Source organism: Pteropus medius, unplaced genomic scaffold (assembly GCF_902729225.1).
Source record: "Pteropus medius unplaced genomic scaffold, Ma_sr-lr_union100, whole genome shotgun sequence".
Classification (NCBI taxonomy): domain Eukaryota; kingdom Metazoa; phylum Chordata; class Mammalia; order Chiroptera; family Pteropodidae; genus Pteropus; species Pteropus medius.
In genome coordinates this window covers 5,092,823-5,108,713 of record NW_024352784.1, presented here as the reverse complement: position 1 = coordinate 5,108,713, position 15,891 = coordinate 5,092,823, and the positions used below count along the sequence as shown (strand labels likewise).

The window sequence follows — 15,891 nt, the reverse complement described above, 5'->3', positions numbered from 1 at the left end:
TTGGCTCTGAGTGGCTCTGATTCTCCCCATCCCCAGTCATTTGGATCTCTGAAGGGATATTTTCAGCTCCTCCTCATTCCTCAGGCCTCTCCTACATGGAACGTTGAGGGTCCCATAAGATCCTATTTGTCTCTCAAATCTCCCCAAACCCTCAGTTCTGGACAGAAATTCCCAGCATTCTGATTTGAGCACAGGACACAGCTAAACCTAATTTTTTGAGGAATGAAGAGATAAACAGATGGTTAAATTTTGAGATGGGAAGAGATGTCCTCACTTTGCAGCTTTTCTGATAAAGGAGGTAAAGATCCTACTTGTGTACCCCCAGAGATGGGGAACTCACTCCCCTAAGATAGTCTTTCTTTTGTATTATGGCCTTTCTCACAAGGGGCTGAGACTTCAGCCTTGTGACTTCCTCTGGGACCCAGCTTTGCCCTTGGAAAGCTAGCCAGATATGAGACATGATGATTATCACCCCTGACTTTGCTCGTCTCCTGACTGAACACTCCTGGTTCTTTTACTGATTTATTTTGTAGACTTCACAGATTACTCCTCACTGTATCTCCTATGTGGACAAGCCATAGATGTTACCATCCTAGATGCATAGAGCAGAACACAGGCTCCAGGGCAGCCTGAACAGCTCAGGTCAGGGTAGGACCATCACCTATTTTTGATCTTGATATTAGACTTCCATTGATACATACAGCCTGAAATTGCCTGAGATATTTTGGGGCCTTCCTGCATTTTTGACTCAGCTTAGATACAGAGTCAGCTAACTCCCATAGTCATTTTTCTGACATTAGCAATGGAAGGTCTCCATGAAAATGATCTTTGTAATATTAGAAATATCACCATGTTCCTTTCCTATAATTTTTCTTTTGAGCTACCCTGACATTTATCTTTCTATAAAACTAGGCAATTATCCATTCACTCATTCACCCACACAACTATCTATATATTAATCCATCCATTCACAAACCCCACTACTTACCTACATACTCTTCTATTCAGCTGTCCATAAATTCATTCATGCATTCATTCGCCTCTCCATTTACCCACCTACTGACCAACCCATCTATCCATTTTCTTTTTCCATTGGTCAAAAAAGCTTCTTTTTTAAAATTTAGCTTTCTGACTCTGTGCTTGTGCCTTCAACACGTTCACAACAATTTTTCACTCTTCATTAAGGAGAGCACACTTATCTTGTCATGGACACATTTAGCATACATGGATCCACCATAGGCCCTGCTAACATGTTTTTCATCTTAGACAACCTCATTAGAACTTTAGGTCTCACAAAAAAAACTCCTCGAAGTCAACCTGTATATACCACATGCCGATTTTGGTGCTTTCTTAACCTTCTTGGTATAAAGGTAAACAATTCTATCTCCAGGGGTTTGAGACAGCCTATTTTTGATAGAGGCTGTAATGTAGGACAGCCTCTGCTGGTATGTCAAATGCTGGACCATTCTGAATGCCTGCAGACACCATCCCCGGAAGTGGAAAAGAAGGTACTTCCAAGGTCAAATAGACTGCCCCCATTTATCCATTTTATATCCACCTATCTGATCATGTACTTATCTGTACATCCATCCATTCACCCACCATATACCCATAAACCCATTCACCAATGCACATATCCATCCCTTCATCTATTCTCTCAGTCACCCACACATCTATATTCATCATCCATCCATCCATCCCTCCATCCATCCATCCATTTACCTAATACTTACTGAGATTCTATTACATTTCAAATCTTTTATTGAGTATTCTGAGTGATTACAAGCTGAGTAAAATACAAGCACTCCTCTCTCTCTCTATCCCCTTGGCCCCATCCTCTCTTCTTTGGGGAAGGAATAGAAGCTGATAAGACAGATGATGCTAAGTACTAGAAAACAGAAACAAAATGCTTTAGGGATTTAGAGGAGGGAGAAATAGCATTTGGATAAGGTTATAGATGCCTTTCCTCCAGGGGAGACTTTTGGTTCGGCCTTAATGGAACAGCAGTACTTGGACATAGATGCATTGGAAGTAATTCCAAGTAGAAGAAGCAGCACATCAAAGATATAGAGAGCATAATTCTTGTATCATTCTTTATATCTCTGCCAAAGTGCATAGAACAGAGCTGGCCACACTTTAATAACCTAATATATACTCGTTGATCAATATTTTCCCTTCTCTTCTCTGACAGAAGCACCCTTGATTGGGATAAGAGTTCACGCTTTCTCTTTAAGAGGATTTTACTAGATGACCTTGGACAAGTCACAAAATCTTTCTGAGCTTCTCTGAGTTTGGGATTGTGTTTCTGTCTCTATCAGGTGGTCTGTTTCCCCAATTTTAATTATTTCTACTATTCCTTCTGCTTTCTGCAGAGAGATCAGCATTTCCACATATCTTAAATTTTGTTTTCTTTTATTGGCACCAGTGAATTCAATTCTACCTGCCTTCAACTTCTTCAGCCCCATACCTTGACAACAAACTCTGTGATGTGGAGGAAGGGGGAAGTTCTGTGCAAGTGAAATAGCATTGGATTAGAAACCAGAAGCCATTGAATTCAAACCCAGCTTTGCCATAGTCTTGCTACGTGACCTCAGGCAAGTCTCTTTCCCTCTCTGTTTTAAAGGTTCCCCTCCCCGCCGTGGAATCTTAGTACTGAACACAGCATTTGAGATTGTCTAGTTCAACATCCTCATCTTACAAATGGAAAAATTGACCCATAAAGGAAATGTGACTCGCTCCAGATCATATCTAGATTAGTGGCAAAGCCAGAACTAAAGTTCAAATTTTATGATTTTCTATTCAAGGTTTTCTTTACCCAACTACCACCTTTCAAATTCTGTTCACAGCCTCTATTTTCCTTGGGGAGAGTTTCCTCTCCTACCCCCATCCCCCAGGAAGAAACGTGTGAGTCTTCTCAGTGTTCTAGTTGTGTATTATTGATTCGTGCTTGGGTGGGGGCTGGGCAGGCAGTATTTAAGAGCAAGTATTCCCAGCCTGGCAGAGTTAATTACGTTCATCAGGAAGAGAGAAGAGAACGGAACAAGGCGCTCTGGTTATCTACTGGTCTTTAATCAAATTGAGAAACGAGGAAATCCATCACTCGGAGGCTAACGGATTTGGAGAGCTTGGCTTCCGCTGGCTCCAGAGTCCTGTAATGGGTTGGGCGCTGTCCAAGTTGCTGACATCTTCACTTACTGCTCGAGTTGCTGGGAGTATCTAGGAGGGTCCCGCACGCGCAGAAGGATGGCAGCTTTTATGAGATGGCCCCGTATGAAGCAAGAAGGGGTATGGATGTGTTGAAGAGAGGCTTGAGTTCCTGCTCTGCCTCCTGAATCTTTTCTTTTCCACTCATTTCCTTTCCCATATCTGCCTTAGAAAAAAATGTCCTTTCTTTTGGCCAGAGTCCCAGGCTGAGATTGAAGGAATAAAAAGAGAGGAGAGAGCTCTAGACCTTTGGCTCTCAAGGAGACAACCCCCCGTTTGGGGATGGAAGCCCAGTCTTTGGCTTTGGGGACTTCCCTATTCTAAGGGGAGATGTGGATTCTGCTTTTATAAAATCCTCAGTGCAATGGTAGAGATATGAAACTGACTTTGAGAATTTGTTAAGCTGGTAGAGGAACATTATGCTATTTTTAATCTAACTCATATGTAATATAAGGGAGTCATGGCTCATGTTTACATGGAGCATCCAGTGTGGTAGGGAAGACATGGTCTTCCTCTGGGAAACTCTCAGTCTGGTTGAAGAGACATGCTCTTGATTTAGGGGGAAACCTCAAATATAAGCAGGGAGATAGAATTAAATGATAAGTTAAATTGTGCACAATAACCAACCAAAGAGCTCAGAGCTTCACACATGTAATTAGTTTATTGGTGCTAGATATTTGGTGTCGGTCAAGGAAAAACTCCGAGTAGAGATGAGATTGAGTCGAGTTTAAAGGAAAGTAAGGAACTTGGGTCCCTAGATCTTAGGCCCCCTGAGAATCATGACCATGCCTTCTCATCCTCTTATATCCTCTTTGTAATAAGCACAAGCCTGGGCACAGAGAAGGCTCTTGTTTAATGAACTATCACCAGCAGGTAGAGGGACTGTACTTATTTAGTGGGTTTGGAGACAGCAGAGTGGGGCTGGGGCAGGGATCAGGGAGGAGGATTGGTTGGAATGGAGAGCCTGAGGCTGGTGTGGGGAGGGTGGCAGTGAAGTAATAAAAGGGACAGAGGGAGTAGCCCTATGTATGTGCAGTTCACTGAAGCACAGTATTTAGAGCAACTCCCTCATGTTTCTGGAGCTGGTGAGAGATACTTTATTGAATCTTGGATTGTTAAAGCTAGAGACTATTAAATAAAAATCATAGACTGCTCAGCTTCTAGAGCCACATGATCATAGAAAATTAGAGTATTAAAATCATAGCATTTTAGGAGGGCACAATCACAGTGTGTTGAAATTTTAGAATTATAGAATATTAGAACCAAAGAGCCAAAAATCCACATTAGAGAATCTTAAAATCCAAGAATCTCAGTGTCCAAGGGGAAAAGAAACAGTAATTTATCCACTTCCTCTGTGTGTATCAGTTATGGTGCTGGGAGTATTCTAGCATATTATCCCATTTAATTCCTGCCACAAGTTTTAAGCCACTCAGTCCCATTCCTACTCAATACAATAATTCTGATAAAGGTTTATCAAACATAGGTTTCCATAAGCCTCTTGACAGGGGAGTCATAACCTCGGTGCATACCTCTACCCCATGCCGAATAGCAGCTGGAAAGTTCTGCCTTATATAAGCTGCATTCTCCTTGTAGTGTCCCTACACTGATCCAGTTCATGTCTTCTAAGCTGCACTGAGTACGCCTAATCTCCCATTCATATGACAGCCTTTCAGATGGCTAAGGACAGTCCTTCTTTCTTTCTTTTCTAGGATAAGTTGGTTTGTTCATAATGTAGCTAGAAATGAGATAGCAAATCAAAGAATATCTGAGCTGAAAAGGCCCTTAGAGGTCATGTTGTCCAGAGGCTTCCTTTTATCACCAGGCAGTATAGCATTATGAGCCAAAGCCTGGGCTTTAGGGAGAGATGAGCTGTAATTCAGAATCCAGAGATACAGCACTAACTTGCTGTGTAACCTTTGGCAAATTATTTAACATCTCTGGACCTCAGTCTCTTTATCTATAAAACAGAGAATAATAATATTGACATAGCGAGTTGATATGAGTATTGAATGAGATAATGCAAGGGAAGCTCTTAAAAGACTGCTTGGCACACAGTACACAGTCAATAAATATTAGCTATGATTATAAAAAGCCCAGAGGGGCTAGGACTTGCTCAAGATCACAGAGAAACTCGAGGCAGAGCTGGAGTTAGAATAAGGGCTGCTGCCTCCCAGCCCAGGGCCCTTTCCTCTTCCACATTTCCACTCTACCTTCCTCGGGAAAAGGAAATAACCCCAGAGGGAACTGGAATATTTTGCTCACTGAATCAGTTAGACTTCAAGTAAGAGAAAACTTGGTTTAGAGTGGCTTAAACCTTTAGTTTCTTTAATAAGGAAGCCAGAGGAAGGTGGAGCCAGGGTTGGTCTGGTGATTCAACCATGTTGCTGATGACCCAGGCTTTTCCTATTGTAAGTCTTGAGGGAGACTCCCTTTGTGATTGCAAAATGTTTCTTGTGGCACCAAGTACCACGTCTTCCCAAGCAGGAAGAAAAGACATGAGAGCAAAAGGATCTCCTCCTCTCATGCCTCTTAACCAGGAAGGGAGCCTTCCAAGCAGACAATCCCCTTATATCTCATTGACCAAAATGAGGTCACGTGTTCACTCTTAGACTACTCACTGGCAAAGAGGAAGGCATTGCCGTGGATGGTTTGTATCATCCCTGTTGCTGGACACCTTGCTACTGGAATGAGGAAGAGGGGATTGGCTGCAGGAAAGCAACCAACAGGGCCTGCCATATTCACCCCCTCTTGTCTCTTCTCTAGATGGGCCTCCCATATTCACCCCCTCTTGTCTCTTCTCTAGATGGGCCTCCCCTCTCCTCTCCACCCTTTCCAGGGAGCCTTCCCTGATTCCCACCCCTTTTCCCAGCAAACTCTCTTCTACCATGTAATTCAGCATTGCCAATTCAAGTCACAGTCTACTTTGCCAAGCTGTCTGTCATCTTTTTATGTCCGAATATTGTCTTTCCAGCAAGTCTGTGAACATTGGGAAAATCATAGTGGCTACTAACAAATAAGTACCTGTTGTATGCTAGGCACTGTGTTGGGCACTTGTGGAAGCCAGTTTCTAAATGGCTCCCAATGATCCCCACATCCTGGTATCCATACCCTTTTGTGTTCTCCCACATTTTACCAGGGTTAGTCTGTGTGACCAATAGAATACGGCAAAAGTTATGGTATATCACTTCCAAGATTAGATTATAAACCAATGTGGCTTCCATCTGGGTAGTACACGTTCTCCTTATTGGACCATTCATTCTGGGGGAAGTTAGGCACCATGTCATGAGCAGCCTTATGGAGAGGCTTGCATAGAAAGAAACTGGAACCTTTGACCAATTGCCAGCAAAGAATGGAAGCCTGACAACAACCAGAGCTGAGCTTGGAAGTGGCTCCTTCTGCCCCAGTTGAGCCATCTTATGGCTGCAGCCCTGGCTGATCCTTGACTGCAACCTCCTGAGAAATTCTGAGCCAGAATTTCCTAGTTAATCCACTTCTGAGTTCTTGAAGCTCGGAAACTGTGAGATAATAAATATTTGTTGTTTCAGGTTGCTAATTTGTTACTCAGCCATAGTTAACTACTATAGTGCCGCATTATCACATTACATCCTCACAACCCTGAAAGGTGGGGTTTGTCACTCACATTTTTCAGATGAGAAAACCAAGGCTGGGATTTCCCACATCTGGAAAGAGGCTGAGCTGGGATTTGCCCTATGTCATTTGGATTCCAAAGCAGAGGGTACCTGGTAATGTTTTCTCAGCTGGAATGTCTCCAGCTCCAGGGTGAAGGTTGAGGACAGGAGGAGGTAATCTCTTCCTCTGACATGTTTTCTCGCTCTCTTTTTTTTTTTTTTCATTCCAGTAGCTTTAGTTAGTAGCCATACATCTATTGTGTATATGTGATTCAGGGACAAGTAAATTTATTAGAAAAAGCATTGGAATTTTAAGAGGGGAATACCTGGGCTCTAGAGTGATTTTGGACAAGTTCCTGCAGTTTTGTAGGTCTCAATTTCTTTATCCAATATATGGGGATAATAATCACAATTCCACATTTCTCACTAGGAAACCATGAGCATCAAGCATGAAGGGACTTTGTAATACATAAAGTGTTGTGATCCTGGAAAGGTTCACTTTGAGTAAAAAGCACCCCTGGTCCAGGGCTCTCATGGTCTGCAGCCCCATACAGCCGCCTCTGTACAAGTGGCCAGTATTCCCTCTCCTTTCCCACCTGAGAGAAATTGGGGGCCCCGACCCACTTCTTCAACCTCATTCCTCACCATGACCTCTCTCTTAGGCCACACTGCAGCTGTACTGAACTAGTGGAAATTTTGCAAGCCCGCCAGGAAGTTTCTGTATGCTGAGCCTTTATCTGTGCAGTTTCTTCTTCCTGGACACTGTTCCCAACTTCTCCACATGGTGTGTTCCTACTCATCTTTCAAGACTCAGCTTAGATGTCCCCACTTCTAGGATGCCTCTCTTGACCTGGTTCAGAGCCTCCTACTTCTCCTCTTGATTAGCGCACCAGTCTCCTGCCTGAGTGCTTGGCCTCCAGCTTCTCTTTTCCACTCAAAGCTCCCAGGGTACAGCCAATGGCCTTTCTTAAACAAATCTTGTCATGTCACTCTTTGCTTAAAATAACCAGCCAGTGGGATAATCCATCAATCGATGCTTTAAGAGCGCCTCCTTGCCCTCGGGAAGACATCCAGAGCTTTCAGCTGGAACTCAAGGCTTGGGCCCTGCTGGTGGCTCCAGCTTCACCTCTCCTCTCTTCTGATTACCTTGCATGCGCGGCACACCCCAGCTACGTTGCTCTTGTTTCATGTCTCAGACACGCCTCGTTCTCTCGTGCCTTCCTTTCTGCTCACCCTGTTGTTTTCTATGCCTATTCCCATCTTCTCCACTTGGGGACTTTCTGCCTAATTTTGAAGGCCAGCTCTGATTTAACCTCTTCTGGGAAGTCTTCCCTGGTGGCCCTGGGAAGAGTCTGTGGCTTCCTTTTCTTTCCTTTTTCTCCTATATGACTACTCATGTTTTTGTTACTGTTTGTCAGCTTGCCTACTTATGCTGGGAGTTTCCTGTATTTGATGCATGGCTGTGTCCCCAGCAGGATCAGCATAGTTGCTTGGAACAGCCATGTAGGATGTTAGTTGGTTGAATGAATGAATGAGTGAATGGTGAATGGTTATATCCTGGAATCACTACTTCTTGGCTAGCCCCAGAACTGCTGTTTTCCAGGGTAAGCCCACTCTATAGGAAAAGGGGGAAACAGAAGGAAGGAACTGCTCTAGAAGAGAGAAAGAAAATCAATAAAAATGTAAATCTGGTTGAGAAAAGCTGTCCCAGGTTGGCTGTGGGGAGAGATAAGACTGGGATGGCTGAGCCCTGGCTGACAGTGGAAGAGAGATAAGGGGACAAGTAGAGCTGTAGCCAGGGCAGGGCAAAGGGAGTGTGTCTCCCTTCAGTGGAGCCTCCTCATTCTGTCTTCTCTGCCTTCCCTCCCCACCACCCATGCTCTGTGCACTCCTTAAATTCTTTCAGGGACCAGGGAAGGAGAAGGAAACTTATAAATACTGATCATCAGGTGCACTGCCTGTGAGCAAGTATGTTATCATTATTTGGTCTTCACTTTTGGGAGACAGGAGATAGGAATGATCAACCTCATTTCCCAGGTGAAGAAACTGAGATGCAAAAAAGTTAAATCATTTGTTCAGGGTCACACCATGAGTGAGTAAGTGGCACAGTCAAGATGTGAACTCAAATCTGACTGATTCTATAACTCTGTTCTTTTTACTTCACTCCATTGGAGGTATAGAGCCAGGCTTCAGATGGCCCCAGCCTCTGAAATCAGAAGCACAACTCTGTATATATTCGTGTGCATTTTTTAGGGAGAGTCTGTATCTTTTATTAGATTCCCTAAGGTGTTGTCACCCACCCTCCTTTGCCTTTACCATGTTGTTTCCCTGGAGGTGATGGCCTTTGAGCTGGGCCTGAAAGATTGGGCAGGACTTCATGAAGTAGGATGTAGTGGGGTGGGGATGAAGAAGGCCAGCTAGGTAGAGAAGATCGCACATAGGGGCATGCTAGGTGGAAAGAATTCAACATGTCCAAAGAATGCTAAGGGTGCCATGGGTTCTTGCTCCTCATTTGTTTGTGCTCCAATCATGGCTCCTGGCTCCCAGCTCCTATGGAGCACCTGCCTGTCCTGCAACTTCCCAGCATGGGTTTGCACTGGCCAAAGGAACTCCAGGTCAGGTGTCAGGATGTTCATTCTGGTTCCAGTCTAGTCCTCTGCTGGGTTTTATCACCAGTAGAATCTTGCAGGGAGACTTCATATCTTCTCCTCCCCGTTGCCAGGCACAGGGTGAGAAGAAAGTGAGCTCACAGATGCAATTGTTCATGGCCTCTTGTTGGCCAGAGGCCATATTAGGGAAGAGGGCTACTCCCTGGACCCCTTGTCCCTGGGTACCCCTTCAGGCATACCTACTCCAACCCTGGATCTTGGCCTCATGTCCCTCTTGTGATGACTCCTGGAGTCTCCTTGCCCTGACCAGCCTGAGAGGTTTTAAGCACAAGGAATTCATCTTCTCCTTCAAATCTTAGCTCAATCCAGAGGTGAGTTCAGCTGGAAACTAATGCTGCTTGAGCATCAGGGTCTTTCCCTAGGCCCAGGGAGGGGCCTCTACAATATGTTCATGCCATGTCTTTGGGAAATTTTCAAAGGTACAACACTTCAACTACAATCAGTTAAGATTGCTAGTTCTTTCCACTCCAACTTGCCTTGTGTCCCAACTTCCCCTTATGTGAGGTGGTTGGAGGGGCCATGGGTATTTCTAGGATCTGGCTAAGTGGGAGTTGAGTTGGGGATCAATTTAATTCGGGTTCATTGGGATATATCTCTGTGGTTCTCAGTCACCTCTGCATGTAGATAAATCACTGCTAGCTGCCTCTATGTAGAGAATGGTTTCTAGGAATCTTCCTAACCATTGTCCAACTCATTCAGCACTGTGGCATCAAGGTGTCGTATCTAGAGGTCATTTCATGACATGGATGTGTTTTATGTGGGCAATAGAGGAGACATGGAGAAACAGGTTTGAAATGTACAGAACCAGAAGCTAGTCTGTGGGAAATCCTTCTGATTGTCAGGGAAAAAAATATATTTTAGAGATGTCCACAACAGTTAGTGAAAAACACTGTGCTATTTTTCTAAATTGTGTGGTGTAGTTGTTTTGACTTCTTTTCTCATTCTAGGTAAACAGTCACGTTCTTACCTCATGACGATTGTATAAGTTTCAATTTCCACAAAATCTGGATCTAACTCTGGTGCAATCATTTATTTACTGTGTGATCTTGGGCAAGATCTTGATCTCAGAACTGTTTTGTCTTCGGTAAAATGTAAATGACAGTTTGGACAGATGAGGACTCAAATGAGGACTCAAAAAGCCTCATGCCCTTATTCCATTTCTGAGACCGTTACTAGAGAAAGTAGCCCAGCCAAACGAAAATTGGAGCAGAATATACAGATAGGGGAAGATGTAATATACAAGAAAAAATGGTGAGCAATGAATCCAGTAAAACTTAAAAATAAGTAATTGGGAATAATGTAGTTGTTGCAAACTCTAATGTAGTTTGTAAGAAAAGATTTTTGTAATAGAAGAGACACTATGCAAGAACAAATTTAATAATAAGCTGTATCTATAACTCCAGATTATTTCTGCAAAACCTGGCAAATAGGAGGGAAGGAGAAGTAATATAAACATATGAACAACATCATATTGGAGACTTTGAAATTCTTGGCATTGATAAATATAGGCTCAGATACTCGTTAAACATTTAAAGGTATCAACAAATAGTAGAATAAAATGGGACTTAGAATTTCTGTATTCCCCCTTCTTTTACATGAGATAGCCCCAAAGCCTGATGCTGGATGCTGCTCAGAGGGCTACAGCCATATGTGTAAACTGCCCCTCCCCCAGCTTCTCCCCAGCCCCCAGCACAGAGTTGGACACAAGGCTTGGGAAGTTGATGCTGATGCCTCTCTGTCTCCTGCCTCTGGAGGAGCAGATACCAAGCATTTTCTGCAGACCTACTCATTACACAGAATGGGGCATTACCGCTCTCAGCATTCCAAGCCTGGGCAGTACAAAGAGGAAGTCCTTACACCAGCCCAGGCATCACAGAGGACCAGATGTTACCCCCAAAACTTGGATGTCACAAAACCAGACATTATCTACATAGCCCTAGGTGACACAAATTCAAGCACCCAGAAGGAAATGGTGAAATTAGGATTCTAATTACAAAAGTCACAGTGACTTGGGTGGGGGCCCTGGTCGAATGTGTGAAACTTTGGTGCATAGGTATCAGTGAGTGTGTGCTGGGTGTATTTGGTCTTTGAAGTTGGAAAATGCCCAAGTAAGGGGTCTGTGTCTCCTTCTCCACTGGAGCACCTCAGAAAGACTAGACCTCGCCTAGACTGTGGCTCTATGCGGGCAAGGGCTTGGACTTCCTGAGTCCAGAGAGTGAATCTCCCCTCTCAGCTAAGACCCACGGGGCCCTCATACCAGGTTTCCTGAAGGCCCTTCCCTGGCCTGGATGTCCTGAGTGTAAGGCAACCTCCCTCCCAGGTTGGTCTCCTCTCTGAGCTCAGAGCTCTGCCTCCAGGGGGCGCCAAATGGATACTTCTTGACAGAGGCTGTCCTGGCCCCACCTCCAGGCTGAGTAGGGCTGGAGAGAAGACCTGAATCCATCCAGACCATACAGATGGTCACAGCTGGAAGGGGCCTGAAAGCTGGTAAGTCAATTTCCACCTGACAGAGATGTTGGCTAACGCTCAGAAAGGGTAATCTGGGTGAGCTGCCGAGCAAGGCTAGGACCTGGTGTGCTGTGCAGCCTGACCTACTATTTCCACTTCTCTACTCTAGGGCCTGCGGGAAAGATATGCAGTCCCTCCACCCAGAAAAGCCTAGTTTTAGGGCAGTCTGTCCAGCTTAGGGAGAAAGTGGGAAGACTCTTTTGCTTCAGAAGTGGCCAACACAGCAAACCCCCAAGTGACTCCTTGGTTCAGGTAAGCAAACAAAGACCCAAAGAGAGTCAGTAACTTGCCTGAAGTCACATAGCAAGTTAGTGGAGGAGTCAGAATTAGAAAACAGGGCTTCTGACAACCAAAGGGCCTAGAGGAGGTACTTGCCACAGCTGCCACTCTTGGCCAGGGTGGGGCCCTGTGACAGCTCACACTGTGGATTCTTCAGGCTTCTTCTCTGGCCCCGATGCTAACAACTGCTGCTGTAGGCCAGAGCAGGTCACCTTGGTTCCCTCTTCTTTGTCCTGCTGCCTTAGGATAGCCAAAACCAAGGCAAAGCAGGCCAGGGAGCCTGTCTTGAAGAAGAACTGGAGGCCAACAAACCTGGGAAAGAGCAAGGGATTCTTGAGTTTAGGACTTCCCTGTTGAGGGCTTGGATATCCTCGCGCTAGGGCAAAATAGAGTCAGCAATTATCACCCGTTATGCAGTTGGACCCATAGAGGCCTTGGGGGAGGAGAGGCTACTAGCCCCAGGGCAGTGGACTCAGTCACCATAGCCTTGGGTGGGGAGATGAGAGAGCCCCTGAAGTTGACCCCTGTGGGGGCCCTTCCCTGAAAGAGGGGGACAAGCTCTACAGGAGGAGCCCTGGGTTGGGGGCAGAAGCCCGGCAACCTCCCCGCCCTGTTCTTGACTGCCTTGCGGCCTGGGCCAGCCAGCCCTACTTCTGTCTAGGTTTCCCTAAGGGCTCCGGGGGCCTGACATTCACAACTTTGGATTGCCCCACCCACCAAAAGGAAAAGAAGACTCCCTTTTCCCATTTATCTAACTCGCCAAGTCTCTCCTTTGACTTTTCCTCCCCTAGGAAGTCCCTGGACAGTCCGAGCGCACAGAAACCATGCCCCCCTCACAGCTGGAAGTGATCAGCTCCATGCTCCCAACTTTGCTAGCTAGTCCCCCCTCTAACCCTCCACCCATCCCAGGGCCAGCAGCCTCTCTGCCTGCAGGTTTCTTTGGGCTTCCCATTGCACAGATGGGAAGATTGAGCCCTGAAAAGGCAGGTCTCACAATGAGGGAAACAGAGCTGGGCCTGGATCCCAGGCCTCTAGTGTTCTAGATAGGGCCTTCTTCCTCCCCCCCCCCAATTGCCCATCTCTCTCACAACAAGAATCCTCCCCTGATTCTCCCTACACTCGGCCACAAGTTCCTGCAGACTATGGTCAGAGAGTTTGTGTTCAAGGCCCAGCTTTGCCAGTTATCTGCTGTGTCCTTGGGCTACTTACTTTAACTCTCACCTTTCTCATCCATAAAGAGGGAGATAGTGTCAGCTCACAGGACTGGTGAGCTCAGCACTGGACATAGCACCTGTCACTTAGTAGGTGGATGTATATAGATCTTTCCCTACTGGTGTTCTGCCTGGGACCCCTTGAGGACCCTTCCCACAGCCCCCTGGCAGCCCCCACCCCAGGTCTCACCGGTTTCGGAGCAGGTCGTGGTCATAGTAGCGGCAGACAGCCCGACGCCCACAGGTCTGGGCCCAGTGCACACAGGTGGTGTCAATGGCGCTGCCATGGATCACAGGACTGGGCATCCAGGCTGGAGAAGGAGGTTCTCAGAGGACAACAGGCCTGACATTCCTGTACCTCTCCACCCCCTTACCTTACTCCTTGACGTACAAAGCCCTTCAGGGGCTCTGAGCCACTGGGGGCCTCTCAGCCCATAAGTTTTTGTCCCTCAAGCCTACCCATGACCCTGGCATCAGAAGCTTCTTCCCTGACGGGCTGTCTAGCTGCTTGCACACCCACCTCCAGGTACCGGGGTTGGATCTGTTGCCCCACGGGCCTGTGAACCCCAAGGTCAGGGACTGGGTCTCATTCATCCCTGTGCCGCCCCCCCACCCCCACCCCCAGGCCTGGCACACAGTGGATATCTGGACCAATGGTCCCAAGCAGATTCTTTACCCAAAACTCTCAGGAGCATGAACTGGATCCCCACAGCCAAAGTCTTGTCTTCTTTTTTCACTCCCCTAGCAAGCAGGGACATGGGTGACATGAGAATCAAGAGGGTTCCAGCCCTCAAGGGGTTCTCACCATCCCCTTCTTTCCCACCACCCAGCACCAGCCTTCCCCCATCTGAAGGTCCTTGGGTAGTGGGGTGGGGTGTTCAGGCTACACACCATTTCTCTCCAACCTGCAGAGCCTGGTCTCCACGTACCAGGCATACTCACTGACCACCAGGGCCCTGTGCTGACTTCCCTGTGTTCCTGGTCACAGAGGCCTCCCCTCTCTCCCTACACCCTGGCCCCACCAAATTCTCCCCTTCTTCCTACACTTGACAAAACCTGGAGCTGGGCAGCCAGACATGCCTTCTAACTTCCCTAGCCACTGTAATGCCACAGCCTGGGATGTCCTGGCAATCACTGGCTCCTTTCCTAAGAAATACCAGTGGCTGGCATTTATGCAGTGCTGACTGCGGGCTCAGTCATTCTCTACTGCAACCAGTACCTCACTCCGATGAGGTAGGTGTATCATTAGCCTCATTTTACTGATAAAGAGACTGACGGACGCTTGGACAGTTTTTGTGACTTGGCCAAGATCCCACTGTTGATGGGTGTCAAGGATCAGAATTTGTTCAGCACACTGCCTGCCTTAACTCCTCTTAAGCACGCTGCCTGCTTGGGCATCTGATTTCTCTACTTTCTCTCTTGTGGTCAGCTTGTTTTATGGATCTATGTGTCTTCTGACATTTGTAAGGGGCTCCATCACCCTTCTAATTTTCTAGAAGACAGATAGGGAATAAAATAATCCCAGCATAATGAAAAACTGGAATTATCCTTCTCGGAGGTACCCTTATTCCAGCCCCCACCCAGGAGACGCTGACTTTGGCTTCAGGTGACAATTTGTCAGTACCAGCAGGCCCACCAGGACAATGGCCAGAAAGATGCTGGACCAAGAATCAATGCTTAGTATAGGCTGGGGTCACAGTGAGCACCCAGTAAGTGCTCGTTGACTTGAAATGGCATTCCGAATCATGGACCCCACTGATAGGGTTTGATTTTCTCATGCAGTTCCTATGGCCAGCCCATGACAGATAGGGTAGGGGCGGGGAGTCAAGTGACACTCCTCCACTTCCTTCTCCCAGTGACTGGGAGGCCAGGACATAGCCTTAGGTGTGACCTCCCTTGACCTGGGGCAAGTAGGGGCCTGGGCTCTGGGCCCTGACAACAGTACTCTCCACTTGCTACCTAACACTTGCTACAGGACTTGGGGCTAGCTCCTAAATTGCTCTGAGCCTCAGTTTTCTTAAGATGCGAAACCATCTCATCAGATTGTCATGAGGATGAAGACAGGACAGCGGGAGGTTGATCTGTTGTGGGGGCCCAAGACACCTGAGTGGCCTCTTTCTTCAAACTCCTCCCTCAGAATTCCTTGTCCTGCCTGTGGTTAAGGACCTTTTGGTATCTACCAGGTCTGGCCCACCGCCCCTGCTTTCACCTTAGGATGAGCATGAAGGAGGGTGTGTGAGTGACACAGGCCATGACCACACCCAGGCAGACCAGGAACATGAAGGGCAGCACCAGGTGGCTGCAGGCTGAGTCACAGGAGCCTGCCTGCACGGGGCCGCCCCCTGCCACACAGCTGCAGTTGGTGTAGAAAACCTGGCGGGGTGAGGAGAG

General features: G+C 46.7%; 1 protein-coding gene and 1 pseudogene across 4 annotated transcripts in view; both read right to left on the bottom strand.

The window, feature by feature from the left end:
• Nucleotides 1-690: 690 nt before the first annotated feature.
• Nucleotides 691-1,697, bottom strand: LOC120590356 (60S ribosomal protein L34-like; annotated as a pseudogene).
• Nucleotides 1,698-10,858: 9,161 nt separating this feature from the next.
• The window catches only part of SLCO2B1 (solute carrier organic anion transporter family member 2B1), a 48,387-nt gene continuing 43,354 nt past the window's right edge, over nucleotides 10,859-15,891 (bottom strand). For 3 of the 4 annotated variants that reach the window (XM_039848056.1, XM_039848053.1, XM_039848055.1), the window contains 4 exons: nucleotides 15,710-15,873; nucleotides 14,177-14,241; nucleotides 13,691-13,811; nucleotides 12,427-12,601 (listed from right to left, as the gene is read on the bottom strand). In XM_039848056.1, coding sequence (XP_039703990.1) covers nucleotides 12,427-12,601; nucleotides 13,691-13,811; nucleotides 14,177-14,241; nucleotides 15,710-15,873 — 525 coding nt within the window. Of the gene's footprint in view, nucleotides 12,602-13,690; nucleotides 13,812-14,176; nucleotides 14,242-15,709; nucleotides 15,874-15,891 lie in introns of all 4 variants that reach the window. The other variant, XM_039848054.1, reaches the window with a different exon arrangement.